The sequence below is a fragment of the Lepisma saccharinum genome, chromosome 3 (assembly GCF_977018435.1).
Source record: "Lepisma saccharinum chromosome 3, izLepSacc3.1, whole genome shotgun sequence".
In the NCBI taxonomy this organism is placed as follows: Eukaryota; Metazoa; Arthropoda; class Insecta; order Zygentoma; family Lepismatidae; genus Lepisma; species Lepisma saccharinum.
Window position 1 is genome coordinate 43,908,003 of NC_139231.1, and position 18,813 is coordinate 43,926,815.

At 38.8% G+C, this 18,813-nt stretch overlaps 2 protein-coding genes across 3 annotated transcripts in view; one reads left to right on the plus strand and one right to left on the minus strand.

The window, feature by feature from the left end:
- Positions 1-18,111, minus strand: part of LOC145985005 (clavesin-1-like) — a 35,467-nt gene extending 17,356 nt beyond the window's left edge. Inside the window, exons 1-4 of the mRNA XM_083118495.1 lie at positions 17,987-18,111; positions 11,591-11,775; positions 10,434-10,525; positions 2,730-2,886 (exon numbers count right to left, since the gene is read on the minus strand). Of these exons, the coding sequence (XP_082974621.1) occupies positions 2,730-2,886; positions 10,434-10,525; positions 11,591-11,756 (415 nt within the window). The 5' untranslated portion in view covers positions 11,757-11,775; positions 17,987-18,111. The remainder of the gene's footprint in view (positions 1-2,729; positions 2,887-10,433; positions 10,526-11,590; positions 11,776-17,986) is intronic.
- Sema2a (Semaphorin 2a) overlaps positions 1-18,813 on the plus strand; it is a 1,542,453-nt gene that overhangs the window by 348,400 nt on the left and 1,175,240 nt on the right. The window lies entirely within an intron of this gene.

Here is an 18,813-nt window from a genome sequence, read left to right on the forward strand (position 1 = left end):
TTTAAGGTCTGCAAACAGGAAAAAGTCACTGGGGGCCAGATCTGGAGAATATGGTGGATGGGGAAGCAATTCGTAGTCTAATTCATATAATTTTGCCATCGTTTTCATTGATTTGTGACACGGTGCATTGTCTTGATGAAACAGCACTTTTTTCTTCTTCAAATGGGGCCGTTTTTTCGTGATTTCATCCTTTAAACGCTCCAACAACGCTATGTAATAATCTCAGCTATCTCGATCAACTTCACTTTACGATCATTTAAAATTATTTTGTGGACTTTTTTGATGTTTTCGTCGGTAACAGCCTCTTTGGGGCGTCCACTGCGTGCATCGTCTTCGATGCTCATTTCGCCTCGTTTAAATTTAGCAAACCACTTCTCAACGGTTGATTTTCCTGGTGCAGAGTCCGAATAATGTTTATCAAGCCAAGCCTTGGCTTCAACAGTATTTTTTTTCGCCAAAAAGCAATGCTTTATTAACACACGAAATTCTTTTTTATCCATTTTTTCACAATAACAATAGCTGCTTCACTCACAATGCTATATCTCACGAACTAATTATCCGGCAGCAGTGAAATTTATACACGTATCTTTTGAAGGTTAGTACTAAGTAAAAATCACATGGATTTAATTCTAGTAACGCCATCTATAAGTCAGCCTACGAACTTTTCAGCCCAACTGTTAAGCAATAGACAACATTATTAAAACATTATTATTTATCTCTAGAAGTGCTGTTGTAATAGGGTGTGAATTACTCTTGTACATCAAATTCTATGCTCACTTCATTTCACACGCACGACTGGTTCGTCAGATTCACGTAAAAGCGGTTGAGATTTTGTCTTTTTGTATTTTTCGAGCTGTCTTTTTAAATTGTGGAACAAAATAACCGATGACAAGCTTTGATATAAATTTCGATGTGTACACTAAATATATATATATATACATATAATATAATATATATTATATATATGTGTGTGTGTGTGTGTGTGTGTCTGTGCGTGCATGTGTGCATGCGTGCGTGTAGGAGAGACCAGGTGAGAGAGAGAGAGAGAGAGGTCACTTTTCTGGAGGATCTCCGAACAGGCTTGTTTAGTTCATAATGAGAAAACTAATAATCGTACGTGTTAACGAAAGAAATGTAATGCATTAATGTACGTCATGCACGAATATATCGAAGTCTATCGTTTGCGTTGCGTTACCATAACAAACTGAGTTGTGAAGGACACCACTAAAACCTCCCCGCCCCTCTCCACCAGAGAAAATTAATAGTTTACTAAGTTGCCAATATTCCTTGATACATATATTGTTCATTTCCTTTGACCTAAAATTTTTAACAAAATTGCCTGAATTTTCGTTTCATCTCCCTGATTCTTCTTTTTATCTACTTACCCTGACGTCATCTCCCTGTAATATTCATTCACTACCTTTAATTGATCTATTCCTTATCTGTCAAAATTTTATAAAACGAGTCCGTGTCGCTTGCGCCCAGGCTTCTTATCGGTTCATTTCCGCTGCGACATATGTCAAGACCGTCCTTGGTGGGTTTTCCAACAATAGGGAGTGTCATTACCGCCGCGCGCATGTGTGTTTATGACGTTACCCAGCTCCAGCTGTGTTTATCTTCGATTGAAAAGGAAGGTGATTGGTAAATGAATGTAAGATGAAAGTATATATGAGGGATATACATTGGGAAATTAGTATTTATGTAAAACTGAGACTTGAGAGAGACGACAAGGTGGCTGAGAATATGGAAATGATAGAAACAACGCGTGGAATGCCTTCGCGCATTTGCATACCTACAAGAATTTAAATAACGTTTGTATTGTTGTTGTGCAAGTGTATCGAAATATTGTGTTTATATATACGTAGCTATTACGTAAATAATGTTTGCAAAAAATTACACTGTATTTATAATGTTTTGGACGATTTTATGTAGTGTATAATAATTAAGTGTAATAGACTGGCACATTTATGTTGCTTCCAAAGTGTACATTTACGTAGTACTTGTAGAATGCTATCAATATTTTAATAATACTGTATTTACAATGTTTTTTGACGATTAACGATAAATGATAATAGTTAATAGGCTGATACTGATTTATGTATTTTCTGTTGTGAAATAAAATTGATACAAGTAATCCTGTGTAACGTCTTTTGAAATAAGTAAAGAAAAGTCATATTTGACTCTCTGGATAGGTTTAACATTTCAGTGTAAACACAGCTGTGCATGTCATAAACACACGTTTGATTTTATGTTTTAAGTCCACTTTATGCACTATGCACCATGCGCCCATAAACACACGTGCGCGCGGCGGTGATGACACTCTGGATTGTGGGAAAACCAGCCGAGGAAGGCCTTGAGATATGTCACAGCGGAAATAAACCGATAAGATGCCTCGGAGCAAACGACACGACACCAAAATGTATCTGTTATCTGCATTTGTTATGTCCAAGGTTGAAACCTACAGGTATGCCTGCCAGACTTTTAGGTTAGGGAATTCCCGTAAAGATGTTATGTACGTCACAGATTTCCATCAAAATTATTTTCTGAATTCAAGCTAAGTTAACAAACATTTGGAAAACTACGTACATCAAACAGATAAATATGTTTAAAAGTCTAAAGCTTGTAAGTGATGTCATCCAATCGTAGTCCTCAAATATCCTAACGAAGCCACCCTAGATAAAAATTAGAACACCTTGGGTATGTAAAACATCAAAGAGCATGGTACTTACCTAATCTGAGTAAACCTACTGTTCTCCCTAGAGTGTCTTTCTCCTCTAGAACATTAAAGATTTCCGATTCCCTGTAGAGAAACGGGTGGTCATCAGGTAACAAAGGCGCATCGAAATACTCTGGTAACTTCTTCCTGAACTCGTAGTACCTCTTCACCTAAAAAAGAATGCAGGTCCGGTCATAGGTACTATTTTCTTGAACTTGCAGCCGTAGCTGTGTGTGTGTGTGTGTTTACATTAGCTGTGTGTGTATACATTAGCTACGTGAGTATACATTAGCAGAATATATTGGGTACAACAGTGAAGATATTTTATTTTGCGTTTAGTTTTCATGCGCACTCATTCCTGAGCAAATTGTTTAATTGCTTAAAGTTAGTATTCTGTGGCATGTTCCAAACGTTATTACATTAGGTCCCTCTTGGGAGTAATGTATCGTTGGTTGAAGTAGCCATGTGTTAGTAGTGGGAAGATTCAGGTGTGGAAATTCTGGTTTATTCCTTTGTGGTTTCGCATGTAATTAACCCAAAAGGGCGGGAATATGCTCTTATTCGCAACTGTGCTAAGTGCTAACTGTATAATTGCAACGTGTTACTTACCTCCGCGTCTTTACTGGGAATTAACCCTTCACTCCTAATGTCCTGAGCAAAACACTCATAAGCTAAAGTCGTAGTAAACAAACTCGATTTGACCTTAATAAAAGGTTCATTCCTCGTATACTCACTTAAAACGTTTTTACAAGCTTAATGGACCATGATTAAAAATCCGCTTGGGTATTTTTTCTAGACTTATTCTTCATTCTGTTAACCCGTTGGCATGGATGTTGCCAGACTGCTGACAAGTTGATTATTTGTAAATCTCGTTGCCAGGTTGACATCTACAGGTTAGTCTATCCACTTTTCCTTCTGATACTGGTTGTCTGTGACACACTAAACATTTGACAAAATAAAAAACGAACGAACTAAATATTCCAAAAATAAGTAACATACAACTGTCATGTAATGGTCAGGGCATTACAAACGAGAGAAGTGAGATACGCAATCGTGCTGGTCTTGAACTGTCGTGGAGGATCTGTAAGAACACGTATGAAAACGTGCAATCTGGAAGATGATAAATAAATTGTAACGAAAGTAAGAAGATTATATAGTATTTTTTCAGCAGTTTGTGTGGATCAGAAAAGACAATTTCTCCTGAAATGATGTCCCATTTGCTGTCCTTTCTTTGCACTGCTTTAGACTGTTCATCCAAACCTTGGATAACAGTTGCATTGCGAAACCGATTTTATACAGATTTTTATTCAACGGAGGAAAGCTCTATACGTGCAACGTGGCAACACTGCACACAGAGATATCCACTGAACCGTGGAAACTGTGGGCTGGCGCTGGGAGTCAACGCTTGCAGTGTTGCCCCGTTCCACGTACACCTTTACTCCGTTGAACAAAAATCTGTATAAAATCGGTTTCGCAATGTGAATCGACAATGTTATTGAATTTTAAAAACAGATGCAAAGAGCTTCAAGACACGGCCAATGTTGGTAGAGCGTCGATTATCCGAACGTCGGTCAACCGAACGACCGCTTAACCGAACTGTGTACTCGCTCGCACCTGTTACTCTCCCACCCTACCGTCCATCATCCCCCTCACTCCCAAACCAAGTTTCCCACAGTAGTCGCCGCACTGAGCCACCGCTGGCGGAACATTGCTTCTAATGGGGCCTTCATAAGGCGCTGCTGACCGGCCAAGCCGCCAGTCGCTGTGTTTCAACAATCAGCACACTTCTGTCGGTTTGGCACTGGCTGTAGAAGTAGCGGCAGTATCAAAGCTGTTCACAGCAACAGCTGCGCCAGCTTAGAGTTGAGGCGTGCCGCTCCGCGCAGTTTGAAGGATTGCGCGCCCCCAAGAAGAGCTTCTCACGGTGCAAACAGTAACCTTCTGTTCTCTGTTACGACCACTTGTGTGCTGCTGCGTGAAGAAGTGAACTTGACGATACAAAATGCTTAAACGTAAACGTGTTGTATGTACATATTTTTGTTTAATAAACTGTACCACATACTATATATTCCTACTAAAGTTGCCTTTGTACGTTACTTTGTAATACTTAAAGAGATGCCTGTTTTTATGAATAAATTTACTGTACAGTACTTATTTTTGGCAAATAAACATGTACAGTTCGATTATCCGAACAAACCAGTTTTCCGAACACCCATGTTCCCCAATTACTTCGGATAATCGACGCTCTACTGTATTTGTAGGACTTCTAAGAAGAGGCTGTTTCGAAAAATTAAAAATCTGAAAATTAAAAATTGTGTTTACAACATTTCTGGCTGCACCATACTAAAATTTCATCACGATCGGACAACCCTTTTGCAAACCTCCAAGAAATCGGCCCCTTGTTTGTTCTCACGACGATAAAAAATATCAAGCATAATCGAACAAAAATTTTGTTAGCATAGATTAACGCAGAATTGAATAAGCTAAATTTTGATGTAAATCGGTTTTTTGTTAATTTTTAATTGCATTCTAAACTCGAGTATCTATAATTTTTAATCCGATAGTAGTCTAGCAGTGTCGGGGATGAGTATTACCGGGCAAATTGGCCATCACTACTTTTCATTAATTTTCTCTAACATCCTACGTGACTTTGCGGAATGAAGGAAATAAAAGATACCCGAGCTATGGACAATTTGTCTTGTAATATTTGTGCGTCGGTCTATACATACACAAAAATGGAAAAAAAAACTTTGTATTTGTACAAGTATGCTTTAATAATACATTAATGAAAATCAGAATTTTTCTAGTAGAGTGTACCTTTTACATGAAGTTTTAAAATACATCAAGTATTAAGAACGTGTTCATATAAGGTGACGTAATGGTTTAAGTTTAATTGTTTTATTTTGCTAGCCTGCCATCTAGTGAAGAAGGGATAAAAACTATCGTTTGGAATTATGTACATTTAGTGTCAGTAAATTTTCCAGCAGATTACTCGTGAAAGCGACTTGCAAGTTAAATGTCGAGTGTGGAGCACAGTGACGGTCATTTTGAAATAGGGAGGCCGAATCTCCAATGAGATTTCAGAGATCTTTTAGCATGTTATTCCTGTCATTCTTATAGCTTTGGAATTTTCTGTTAAGAGAAGAAAACCAGTACTTACATTTGTGGCGGCTATTTACAATATGGCGGAAGAAGTTCCAGTGGGATTATCAGGGAATTTTAACCCTTGAGCAGTACACTTAAAAAAAGTTACATGACTGGTACACTTGGGTCCTGGGGACCCGTATAATTAAAAATTGGAAATTTTGACCTTAACCATTTTCAATATTCCTCAAAAGTTTTCAGGTACAATATAGATGCTCTCATGAGTTGCTACAAAAGAGATCTAAATTTTTCTGAACAGTGTGAGCATGATTTGCGGCTGCATTCTTTACAGATTGGTAATTTGCAACGGTGACAGTAGTTGTTTGTTTTTCTGTCCTTTTTGCTGGAGCACAATGCGCAACTTTCACGTTTGGATTTTTCAGTAGTTAGGCTACTACAACAGCTGGTGGTTCTTCTTGATCTGCTTCTCCAAGAATACGCAGTACTATACCACGGATATCCCTCTGCAGAGTTGACACCGATTTCATCTGTTCCAGCATGGTGTTATCAGATGATATCTCACTTTCACTGTCATGTTCACTCTGTACGTAATTAGCGTCATCTTCAGAATCTTCTTCCCTATTCAGGACGTCTGCTATTTCATCATCGGTTAAATGACTTTCTCCCGCCATAATGTATGGAGCAGAAGGAAATATAACAAATAATCAACAATCCCTAATCCAGAAAAAAAGTTACATAAATGGTACACTTGGGTCCTGGGGACCCACTCCCATGTAATACACAAGCTTCCAAGCACTTTACTGAAAAACTTTTCAGCACAACATTCACCACTGCCAGTCAAAAGAGTACTAGGGAGATGAAAGTAATAAGACCTGCCATCTGTGAGTAGACACGTCAACAAAAACATTCCATTGGGTCTTGAGGAGACATGTGTACCACTCAAGAGTTAACATATTATTCCTGATCGATATCTCAGTATTTCTACCGAATCAAATCCATGATATTTCTGTTTCCATTTTGTTTCAAAGACACGCGAATTTTTTCAACTAGGCGGCCATTATCGAGAACACGGTTCCAGTCGAATTTCCGAGGACGAATTTAATTCCTATGGGGAATTTTCCAACTTTGGGCCAAAAAGGAGCGAATTTTCCTGGACTACATGTATAAAGTAACAAATTGTGATAGGAATGAGAATTAGTTGATCACGATTTGGTCCCTATAATATAGATTTATACAAAGTTATTATAATTCGCAACCAGATGTTTATCCATCCACCCCTTGTTACTCTATGTGATTCAAATGAATAACGGCAAATTATTCAAATTTTTGTGAAAGCCATGCTGATGGCTTGTTACTAATTACATTTATAACACAATGCATACCAAAGCCGCAATTTCATTGGATCGCGGTTTGACGGTGGTCCCAACACATATATACTTTGTTCGCTTCCATTGAACTCGGCAAGAAAGGTCACATATGCAATCGACAGTTCAATTAAATGATTCGATTTGGGGCCATGACGTTCGACAATGGCTTTTAAGGGGAGGAAGCGGGCGACCCTCATTTGAACAAACATGTAACAAACGCTTTGCAGAGAGATGAAAAGGTCCAGTCACTTATCAGTTTTGAATGTTAATTACTTTTCACCCCACTGCACGGTGATTTTTCACTGCATTTTATCGAAACGGAGGTCAATTACAGCTTGTAATTTTCACAGGTGGGGTTATTGATATTAGTTCACCGGTCAGGTCTCTTGATTGGTTTTCACACTAGTATGACGCATTTGCAGAACGGAAATGCAAACTATGTTGTGGACGATGAGATTAAAATTGAGTGGAATGTGTTATAAATTTGCTTACAGTAAGAAGCTAGTTTATTATTGAAAAATGTTTGCAATAATTATGAAGGCTGTATACTTCCAGACAAAATAAAAAACACTCGGTCACCACGTGTCTCTTCGATGTTGCCAATTCTCGTAAGGAAACCCACGTGGACATGTGACTATATGCCTCGTCATTATTGTGAGGATGATAAGGTCAGTGTCTTTAAGTGTGTCCTGAACTAGAGCTTTAGGATACTAATAAGCAAAGCAAAAAGTGAAATTATCTGTATCTCGGGAACTAATACTGCTACAAGGACAAAACTGGGTGGTCAGGTAAGCCTATCAAATTGTAGCCAAGCGCGTCAAATGTTATCTCAATCGCACAGTTTGTCTTGCCGTTACAGTCAGCAATTGATCTCCAACAACCTATTGGTATCTGAGACTGTCAAAGCTACAGACAAACGGTGCTGCCATCTGTTATCAAAAAGTTACTGCAAAATTTCCTTTAGTTCCCCCTTAAGACCTGGAAAATATTAGTTCAGCGCGACATATATTGTCGATTGATGCGTCCTCTTGCCTATGAAAACAAAGTCATCGATAGTCAACAAACAATATATTGTTAACGTTGCTATATTTCGGTAACCATGACATTTGTTAGGTAGAAAAACCTGTCGCATACCAACGTGGTGTGATATTTACGTTTTCGATTGTTCCTAGTCAAACAATGGAAGCCAATTAATACAGCCATAGTATAATCTGGGTTCCAGTCTGTATTTCTCGCTGAAAATAGATCAGGGGGCATCACCGACAGAATTTGATGTTAAATTGTTGACAACCTAGATTAGCAGATTAAATTTTTATCATTTATAGTTTAAAAGCGAGTCCTCCCAAACGAATTGGCGGTGTTGCCATCCGCTATTCAGATTATAATATATTATTAGCTCATCCGATATGAATATTGGTGAACATCGTTACATATTTTCTTAATCGTCCACCAACTTTTCACCCGAAATTTAATCTCATTCTGTTCGCTTTATTCTCATAACGACGTATAGAAATCTTTCTTCGTTGTTGTTCTGTCATTTCTCGTCATCCTTAAACGTTAAATGCTCTTTCGACAGGAGCGGCTAGGGACAGCATTAGCAACTTGGAAATACAGCAAACTTGACTTGCCTAACCTATCCACGTATGCATATAATACCTTAAATACACAAAATATAACTTGCCAAACATAATTACATGCTTGTTTATGCTATTATATGCCTACGTGGATAGGTTAGGAGGCCAGATTTGTTGCTGTTAGCATGCATTTCCCAAGGGGCTAATGCTGTCCCTAGCCGTTCGTGTCGAAAGAGCTTTTAACGTTTAAGTATGACGAGAAATGACAAAGCAACAACGAAGAAACATTTCTATACGTCGTTATGAGAATAAAGCAAACAGAATGAGATTAAATTTCGGGTGAAAAGTTGGTGGACGATTCAAGAAAGGATGACAATATAAAGAAAGATGGAAGATAAGTTATACAAACAATAAAGTGTAAATTGCTGTGGTACCAGTTAGATATGCCGGAGACACATTTAACTCGTTTATTTTCAAATAAAATTCATTTCTACTTACCTCATATGCATAGCGGATTTTCCATGAAAAAAGCGTTATTTTTAACATTATAATTATTTATTGGTCGTTGCTAATTCGGCGGGCAAATCTTGACTCACGTTGTCTATCGTCAGCTGATATGCAGTATCGTCAGCTGATGTGCAGTGTTTCCAAACTTATGAACCAATAAATGCCGCACAAACTATTCACAAAAGGTTTTTAAGCGAAAATTGATCCGAAGGTTAGGTTAGGTTCAGTTAGGTTAGGTAAACATAGAAAATTAAATTGAAAAAAAAAAACGCTCACATGTCATCTTGTAAAACTACCGCGTGGTTTTTACACTAACACTTCTTATCCGAAAAATGATTGTTATTAATCCACAAACCATTCACGGAAGGTTAGATTAGGCAAACATAGAAAATTAAATTGGAAAAAAAAAATCCGGCTCACACGTCATCTTGTAAAACTACCGCGTGGTTGCTACACTGACAAGGGGTTACGTAATCGAACGCACGGAACATTTGATTCACGTAGTCAACGGTAATGGTGGCACGAGCTATCGTGCAACGGAGATACATGAATATTGAAAAATACCTTATTTACAGGCCGAATAAATTGCACGATTCGAAAAAACACTTTCCCCAGCTTCAGAAAGTCCACAAGAACTAAATTCCGTAAGTACTTTCTCGTCTTTTCTCCTGTAAATTTCAAGAAATGTGTTTCCGGTTTATCTAATCGTTACCATTGCTGTAGTTGAAATGTAACAAAATATTAATTATTTTACGAAAAAGCCGTATGGATCCTTCATTTCTTTTATCTGAATCGTCCAGAAAATTAAGTCAAAGTAACAAATTCCTTTGTCTTACAACACTGTAGGCGATGGCATGTTGAGATCGGTGCAAGAAGACGGGATAATAGCACAGACCCTAAACCTGGGAGAATATCGGTAGGGCTGCTACGGAGACGTGACAGCCTTCTGAAAATAGAGACAAGAACGAGAATTCTCCTCTCAAGACTTGCCGAAATGAAGCAGACCTCTTAATTGTAGACGAGACCGTATTTTATTGGCGTTTTTCGGAGATAAAACAAACGGCACTTTTCTGAAATTCTGGAGACTTAGCCACCACATCCCCGTTAAAGAGACTGACAGCCCAAAAACCGCCTTCTTTATTACGAAACCATCAATGTACTTACCGACTTAAGAGCCCTTTCTTGGTTGAACTTCTTTGCTCTAAGGAAGCTGAGTAGGAAGCAGTCATCCAGGCGGGAGTTCAGGTTCTTCACGCCTGGTTTAGGGAAACGGAAAAATAAATTAATAAATTTGAATTAATTTGCAAACGTTGTAATATCTTAAAAAATGGTCTAACATAGGGCGTGGAAAGTTAATCTAATACCAGAAAGCGGAAAATGAGGATCTACTGGTGACACTTATCATCCGGTGCTGTGGAGTTGGAAAGGAAGTTTTTCAGGAGTAACACTCTATAAGAGGAGTGCGTGGAGGAAAAGACAAGTTCTCTGTGCAAGTACTATAGTGACTCGAGAGGATTCTTCTAATGAACGCGTGAGAGGGGAGGTGACGGGGAAAACACGGCTGCAGCTACGAGCTGTTTGCAACTGCGCGCATTGCTTTGCTCCACCCACTCGTTCTTTACCGTTATGCGCAAACTCCTGGGACGTAGTGTAGTAGGAAAAGTCACAAGAGACAGAGAGAAGAGGTTCGACAAAGAGCGGGGGCAGTGAACAGAACAAACGTAGGGGAACAGTGTTACCATATGGAAGGAAATGTAGATAAAATGAAGAAAAGGATATCGTATGAAAACTATCAAGGTTGCAGGAAAATTTGACGATATCGGGTCGTGTAATTTATTCCGACCTTAGACAAGTAGCGATGAATTCCTATCTGTTGTTAATTAATTTTTAAAACGCAGAACACTACTTGCATCAGTCTACCGAGGTTACTTTTCTCATAAAATTTCCATGTTCTGTATACTTTACGCAAATTTTGAGTTCTGTTTTAAGTCCACTTTTATGCACCAACTGTGACTGGTCCTAAAGGTTAAAGTTGGATTCGAACCACTATTTTCTCTACCGATTTTTGCAAAGTGTACGATTTGATATCAATAATCTTTCTTCTTATGTTCTGAAGGTGTGTGACCGCAGATTTCAATAATGCTTAATATGAAGGGGAAATTTGGATGAAAAATTAAATTTTACACTGGCGAAGGGCAATTGTGATGTCACATTGAGGTGAGGGGTTGAATATATGAGAAAGGAAAGATTGCCATTGAGAGTAAAATTACCATAAATAGAAACAGACCTAAGTTAGATTCTTAGCTCTTGTGATTTCCTACCTTGAACTCTTTCCCTGAATTTCTGTATCTCGGATTTCACAGTCTCCGGGTTTTCTCCAACCTCTTCCTTGGCTTTTTTCACCCATTCTTTTGGGAGGAAGTATTTGTACTTCTTGGTGTCGAATGCTGATCGTCTGTCGCTTTTCGGTGATTCGTTGTCTGACATTTCCGTGTGTTCGTGTGACCTGTTCAGAAAATTAAAAAGGAAAGCAATTATTCAGTGAAAGTTAATATTGAATACATTTTACTGAATCATAGTATAACATTCATGTCGTACAAACAAATTGTTTCACGGACCAAAATAGGGACATAGATCACTTTCAGTTGACAGCAATAAATATCGGTGAAGGGCATAAATAATTACATGATTCAACTGCCTCAAGATATTCGAGAACCTTTCCTGCTGACTTTGCCATCTGCAACATGCCTCCTGCTGAACTCGGTGCAAGGACGCCAGAGGTCCCGAGTTCGAATCCCGGCTTGGGGGGTTATTTTTGAGTGTCCCTTCATAAATTTCATAATGTCATCACTCATCATCGCCGTCGCGATTAGCTAAATGTGGCAGAAAAATGACAAAAATAACCTAATTCAATCCATGAAAGCAAGCTGCCTGTCGTTTGCCAACTAAACAACTGATTCCCGACTCGTGACAGTATCAACAGTTCAAAGTGGGATCTCATCCTCTGTGCAATGTATACCTTCACCTGGTATCGAAGACAGGATCCTGCATTATAATATCACAGCGTTACCACTACGCTGTCGGGAAGGTTCAAACAACATGTCAATATTTAGTTTTACACTAATCGATCGTAATCGCGAAGTCCAAAGAATATCTAGCTACACTGCCATATATACGCACAAGAAATGTGTGTTACTTCTCTGGAATCTTTTGACGTGGTTCAACTTTTCTGACCCTCAATAAGTTGACCATTCTGGCTTAAGTTACTTGTCTCCCTGGAATTAATGAACAAACATATAACAAAATAATGTAAAGTATATAAATGTATGTGCGTGTGTGTGTGTGTGTGTGTGTATGTATTTACATGTATTTGTCTGTATGTATATGTATATACAGGGTGTACCAAAAGTCGCAATACATAGGAAAATAAAATTTTGTTTTCAAGTTTCCATATTTATTTATTTATTAACGTGTTCTTTTCTGTTCATCAAGAGTGGGAGAAACGTATTGCAAACCAATGGTAACCACGTCGAGCATATTATATGAATACATTGTTTTGGTCCACCCTCGTATTTGTATATTTATGTACAGGGCGATCCACTATTATGCCCCTATTTTTACTCTACTATATATCTGTCAGTATCGATATATCATGAATAATTTTACTTTTACATTATGCTCTGTTCTATGTCATTACATAATTTACATAACTGTTGTTTGTTGTAGGTCTAACCACGAAGAAGTGAAGATGGTATGATATTCGTGATGATACTCTTCTTGGTCCGTAAATTCTTCGTGAAACAATGAATGCGGAGAGGTATGTGCACATGCTAGAAACTTTCGTTCATCCCATTGTTGCAACCTGGGACGATGTTGGCTATGCGCACTTTATGAATGATGGCGCATCTCCCCATCTTGCGTTGATTCCACAAGAATGGCTTGGCAATGCTTTTCCAGGCCGCGTTATCGGACGACAACGTGGAAATGTTGATTGGCCACCGAGACGCCCAAACTTGAACCCAAGAAAACCGCGTGATTTGCATACTTTGGAAGCAGTGATTATGCCGCGAGATATGTTGCAACGGGATATCAGAAACGTTGGACCCCGCCTGCAACGGTGTGTTACTAATGCTGGTGCCCATGTTGACTTATGAAATGGCAAGGACCATAGTGCAATATACAATTGAAAGTAACCTTGTAACATCATTAATCACAGATAGTGAAATAGAAATAAGGACATAATAGTGGATCACCCTGTATATATGTGTGTGTGTGTGTGTGTGTAAATCATGCAATTTCCCGTCCACCAATTAACTAACTCTTGTTTCTTGTCTTTTTTCAGGTAAGAGAACTCTTGTCACATGAGCCATACATAGTCTATCATCTTGTAGTAAGTATATTGTTATAATTAGATTCTTACAGTTATGTATTCTTAATGCTTGTCTAAATTGTGTGCTAAATTGTTGTGTATGTTTGGCATAAAATTCCCCATCGAACATGTTTGACATCGCCTTTAATATTATTTCATGCCCTTGATCATCACACTACAGTATCTGAGTGTGGTTTAACCTTAAATAAAATTCAGCCGATATTGATACCACTGGTATCGCCTCAATGCATTGCAGGTATGCTGGTATTTCATGATATAGGTGTCCCACTTTTATTGCGTGTGACTGACATCTTTGAAAACATTACTCCATTAGGCTCTAAAGTGAAGCTTTGTGATCAGTTTGAATGAAATTGAGTCGAATGTGGACTTTTAGTTGTGTGCGAGGACACCATTAGCAAACATCCAATATGGCGTCGTGTATTAATTGATGTATGAAGGATTTTGAATTGTTCTTTAGCAGGATCATAAAAGTAAATGAATAAATAATTTCTAGGTCGCACTGTCTTCGTATATGTCCATAAGTAGTGAAAAGTTTGCTTTTGAAAACAAATTTTCAAAAAAGACGACGTGCTAAAATATAGAAATTCGACCGTCAGCTAGATGCTGAAATAGTATGTTTATCTCTGCCTTCTGAGAATACTTCGTACATCAATTATATTGCCCTGCACAAACTTGTTTCGTAAAAGGACCATAATAATCTGGAGATAAGACGCTGGGGTCAGCGTGATAATTGGTATACCAAGGTCAGGTTTGTCACAAAATATCAGACCATAAAGGACATTGTACATAGTCCAGGGGCATATAGTCCGTGGGTTTTTAAATGAAGAGAATATATGACTACGTAATATGTTGCTAGTGTGGTACACAATAACGTACTACCAGGTGTTTTGCCCGCAATTGTGGCAGAAGGCCTGTGTGACGTTATAAATCCAAGATGGCTACCGCATATCATGCAATAACTAAGAAAATCCATCATAACTCCTTTAATAGTTCTTTTGGAATTTTTTTATACAGCATTAAAAAAGGAACAAAATTGATTCTTACAGTTTTTTTCATATCTGGCACTGTTGTGGAGATATATCTAAAAGGTAAAGTAAAAGGTAAAGTGTTCCCCTGTGCATAGCACCACGCCATGAAGGCGTATAGGGGGTGTGGGGGTAACGCCCCACACTTTCTTGATCCGGTCGTGAGTGGGGGTGATGTGATCAGCATCACGCCCCTGACCGCCTTTACCCCCCAGGGTTTCCCCCAGGTACCCATGTTATTCGACGCTGGGTAGGCGCCGGGGCCGCTTCCACCGTTAGAAAAGTTCCCGGATTTGAACCGGCCGGGGATCGAACCCGGGACCTTGAGCATGGTAGTCAGACGCGTTACCGACTGAGCCACCGCGGCCACTAGTGAAACTATTTCGTGTCCTTTTCTGCAAGGATTCTATGCATATTTTACTCTGTACTTGACATTATGACATATAAACGGGGAAAATTACTGCCTGTGATATTTTGTTGATGCCTACTATTGTGGGGTATTGCCTGTGACATCATACATCGAAGATGGCTGCCTCTGCAGACATTAACAAACAAAAACGACCCTATCTCCTTAACTCCTTTAGGAGTTATTTTGACCATTTGTAAGTTCGTTGGGGTTTTACACGAAGGGAAGACATGTGTATGGAGGATGCTTTCATTTGGAGGCATGCAATCATGCATTACAATGTGTCAGAAACCATACATGACGTCCGAAATCCAAGATCGCCACCTTGGAGGTTCTGCACATGATATACTGTCCATATCCTGATTTAAAGTTCGATTATCAGATTTTTCCACAGGCATTTTCTGTTAATAATTAAAAAGTGAAACATATTATTATATTTTTTATAACTACAGTAGTGTCCAAAAGTTAAGCATAACTAAGATATGAGAAAATGATTTATTAATAAAGTGACAGAACTGCATAAAACATAGTGAAAATTAATCAAAACGTTATATGGTATACAATAGCGTAGAATACATGAAATTAACAATTGTTTTAGTACAAAGACACACACACATGCAAAAAAAATAAGAAAATAGAAGATAATTTTTTGACGAAATAAAGATGCTTTTATGGGGTGAAGTTACCCCTATATGAGCTAGCAACGACGTAGCACGCTATTTACAAGGTGGTTCGAGAGTTCTACAGGCAGCTGGTTTCATTTCCCATGAAGAGGGGTGCGGAGCTCTGGAAATGTCTTTGGTGGAGAATCGCGAGCTAACTCGTCTCCTTAAGACACTACAGAATTTATGTCTGGGGACCTTGGTGGCCAGTCCATGCGGTAGAATTATTCACAAGAAAGTCATCCACCAATTTGGTTCGATGCGCACATGTATTATCATATTTTCATCCTTGAAGTTGAAGTCTGAGCCGACTGCGCCTCTCAAAAGTCGCACATGTTGTTGGAGTACCTCGTTTCTGTGCCTCTGGGCAGTAAGAGTACCTCCAGCAGAGACGTGCAGCTCTGTACGTCCATTGAGCATGATGTCTTACCATACCAGTATTCAATCTCTACCAAACTGGTCCCTTTCCACGATATTCCTTGGATTAAATCGTGATCGACGTTCTCTCCAGATGAATGTGCGACGGGAATTATTTTGCAAACTGAATCTGAACTGATCTGTGAAAGAGCACTTTCCTCCGTTCGTTCAGGGTTCAATTTCGATGATGCTGACTCCACTGTAAGCGGGCCCTTTTGTGCACTGGATCAAGCGGGACACACACAGAGACCAGCTGTCCTGAGTCTCCGGTACACAGTTTGGCGAGAGAAACTCTAACCCCTGAGGTGGCTGCAAGCTTTGAGGACAGTTGTTTTGCAGGCATCGTTCGGTTTCGTCGAGCAGTTAAAGCCAGTTATCGGCTCTGTTGTGCCTTTGCTACTCGTTGACAACCTTGTTCTGGCATACCATGAACATCTACTGTGTCTTGGAATCGTCATCAAGCCTGGAAATGACTGTGGCACAGTCAACACTACCGTGACTTCGGTCTGTGTTTGACCTGCTTCCAGATGTCCGATGATTCTTCGCTAACGTCTTTGTGCCATGTTCTTACTGTAGATTGAACACTTTACCAACAGATTGTCCTCCGATCACAATGAGCATTCGATACAGAATGAGGCACTCTTGTTCTGATATGTTGTGTTTTGTTTACCTTTCAATCACGGGCCTATTTGACACTAGTAGTACTGTTGCCTATGCGCAGTTAGTTACAGTCCTTGATGATTATTTATGGTGATCGTGCAGGTCTCCCCCTTTCATTTTTCTACTTTTTGGACACTACCGTATTATGGTAAAGGAGTAATGACGTTGCCTGTGACTTCCTCATTCAACATTCTCTGGAGCTCTAGGCAGTGTCAATATGACGGGAATGATCTTCTTGTCATCCTCATTTTCTCTTTTCCAAAGGGATAGTCGCAGTGATCGCCCATGCAGAGGTCAGGACTCGAATCCGGAAACTTCGGTCGAAAGATCGAAAGTCGACCACTTAACTCCTGTCTCGGGAATCTGTGGAGCAAAGCCGCGCATAAAAGTAGAGAAGGGAAGAAAGCGAGTAGGTGGAGCGAAGCAGTACACGGTGCTCCTAACAGTTGGTACTGGCAGCCAAATTTTCCTCTTCATGAACTCACTTGCCCTCTCACGTGTTCATTGGTCGAGCCCGCTATAGCCACTACTTGCTTTCGTTAGCTTGCTCTATAGATTCCCGGGGTAGAGCATAGGTTAATATTTCACCAGCACAATTAGCAATTAATTAATTAAAATCTTATTTCACCAAGATTTTAATTATTTCCGTGTAGGAATCTACAATAAGTGGCTATTGGAATTCATCACTTTCTTGTTGTAATCTTTGCAGGGTGTTTGGTACATAATTATCCAGAGTTCTGTCTTACAAATATTATGTATTATTTCCACTATGATTGTTATGATTTTTTAAAAATCTTTGTTAATCATTATTCAGTGCATTTTAAGTATTACATAGAAATTCACTCTTGACTTACTTGCCTTCTTCCCCTTACACAACAGTCAATTACTGTTCAGTTTCTTTTCACATTATTGTTACATTTACGTGTGAAGTTAATATTCTAAAATTTTAGTAAAGTACGAAAATATGATGACCTTGTTCCAGATATTACGTTTACGTATATAAATTGCCCTAATTATGTGGTCTGGAAAATTTAGGTTCTTGGTCTTGAAAACCTGTAAAAGTCAGGGAAGCTTGTTTTTATGAAATTGTAAACACCCTTGGGTTACCTTATCCAGCGAGCGGCCCCGTTTGAAAGAACCATAAGAAATACACTTACCTAAAATAAGTTGCTGACACCAAAGACGAATTTGCAGTCACACCACTTCAAACGCTTCCTTTTAATGTTTCAACAATCTGAGACATTGGACTCTTTTGGTAACTGACCAATCCGCTTGTATCTCGTTTATTATTATCCCCTCCTTAAAATGTTGTTTTCATTTCCTGGCCTTTCGATAAATCTTCCATAATTGTGAAAAAGTTGACGCAAAGAAAAACAGATTGGCGTATATCAAGGGTGAGTTACAAAGTTCAAGGTCATTGACAAATTATGTGAGTATTAAGTAAAAATATAAATGTTCTGAAAAAGTAGCAGTTGGAGCTCGAGATATGACGTCAAGTCTCTCTTATCTAACACGTATGTACTACGTAGACGTGTATTTTGTTTTTAACGTTCACAAAATTTCTTCACTGCTTATGTTTACAAGTTACTAGCAAATAAAAATAATTAAAGTTTCTAATCCCATGCGTAGACTGACATAGACCAATCAAGACTATCAGGTAGCATTTCAATTTATCACATTTTATCTTTACATCCTGAGCTGTTTCGAAATAATTGACGGGTGTCAATTGTTAACAATTGCCGACAAACTGATGGACCAACTTAAATAACTTCAGTCTCCTTACTCTAATATTTTGCACGTGTGTCAATCCACCAAATTTTAACTTGTAGGCTATAGTAGTTCCTGAGATCTCGACAGTTGATTTAGACTGACAGAAAGCTAGTCTTTCTAGTTTTCCGAAAAGCCACGCAACCGTACACACCGGCGAACAAAGGTTGGTGATATATTTCTAGCCCGATTCGAATCACACAATAATGTTCTGTTA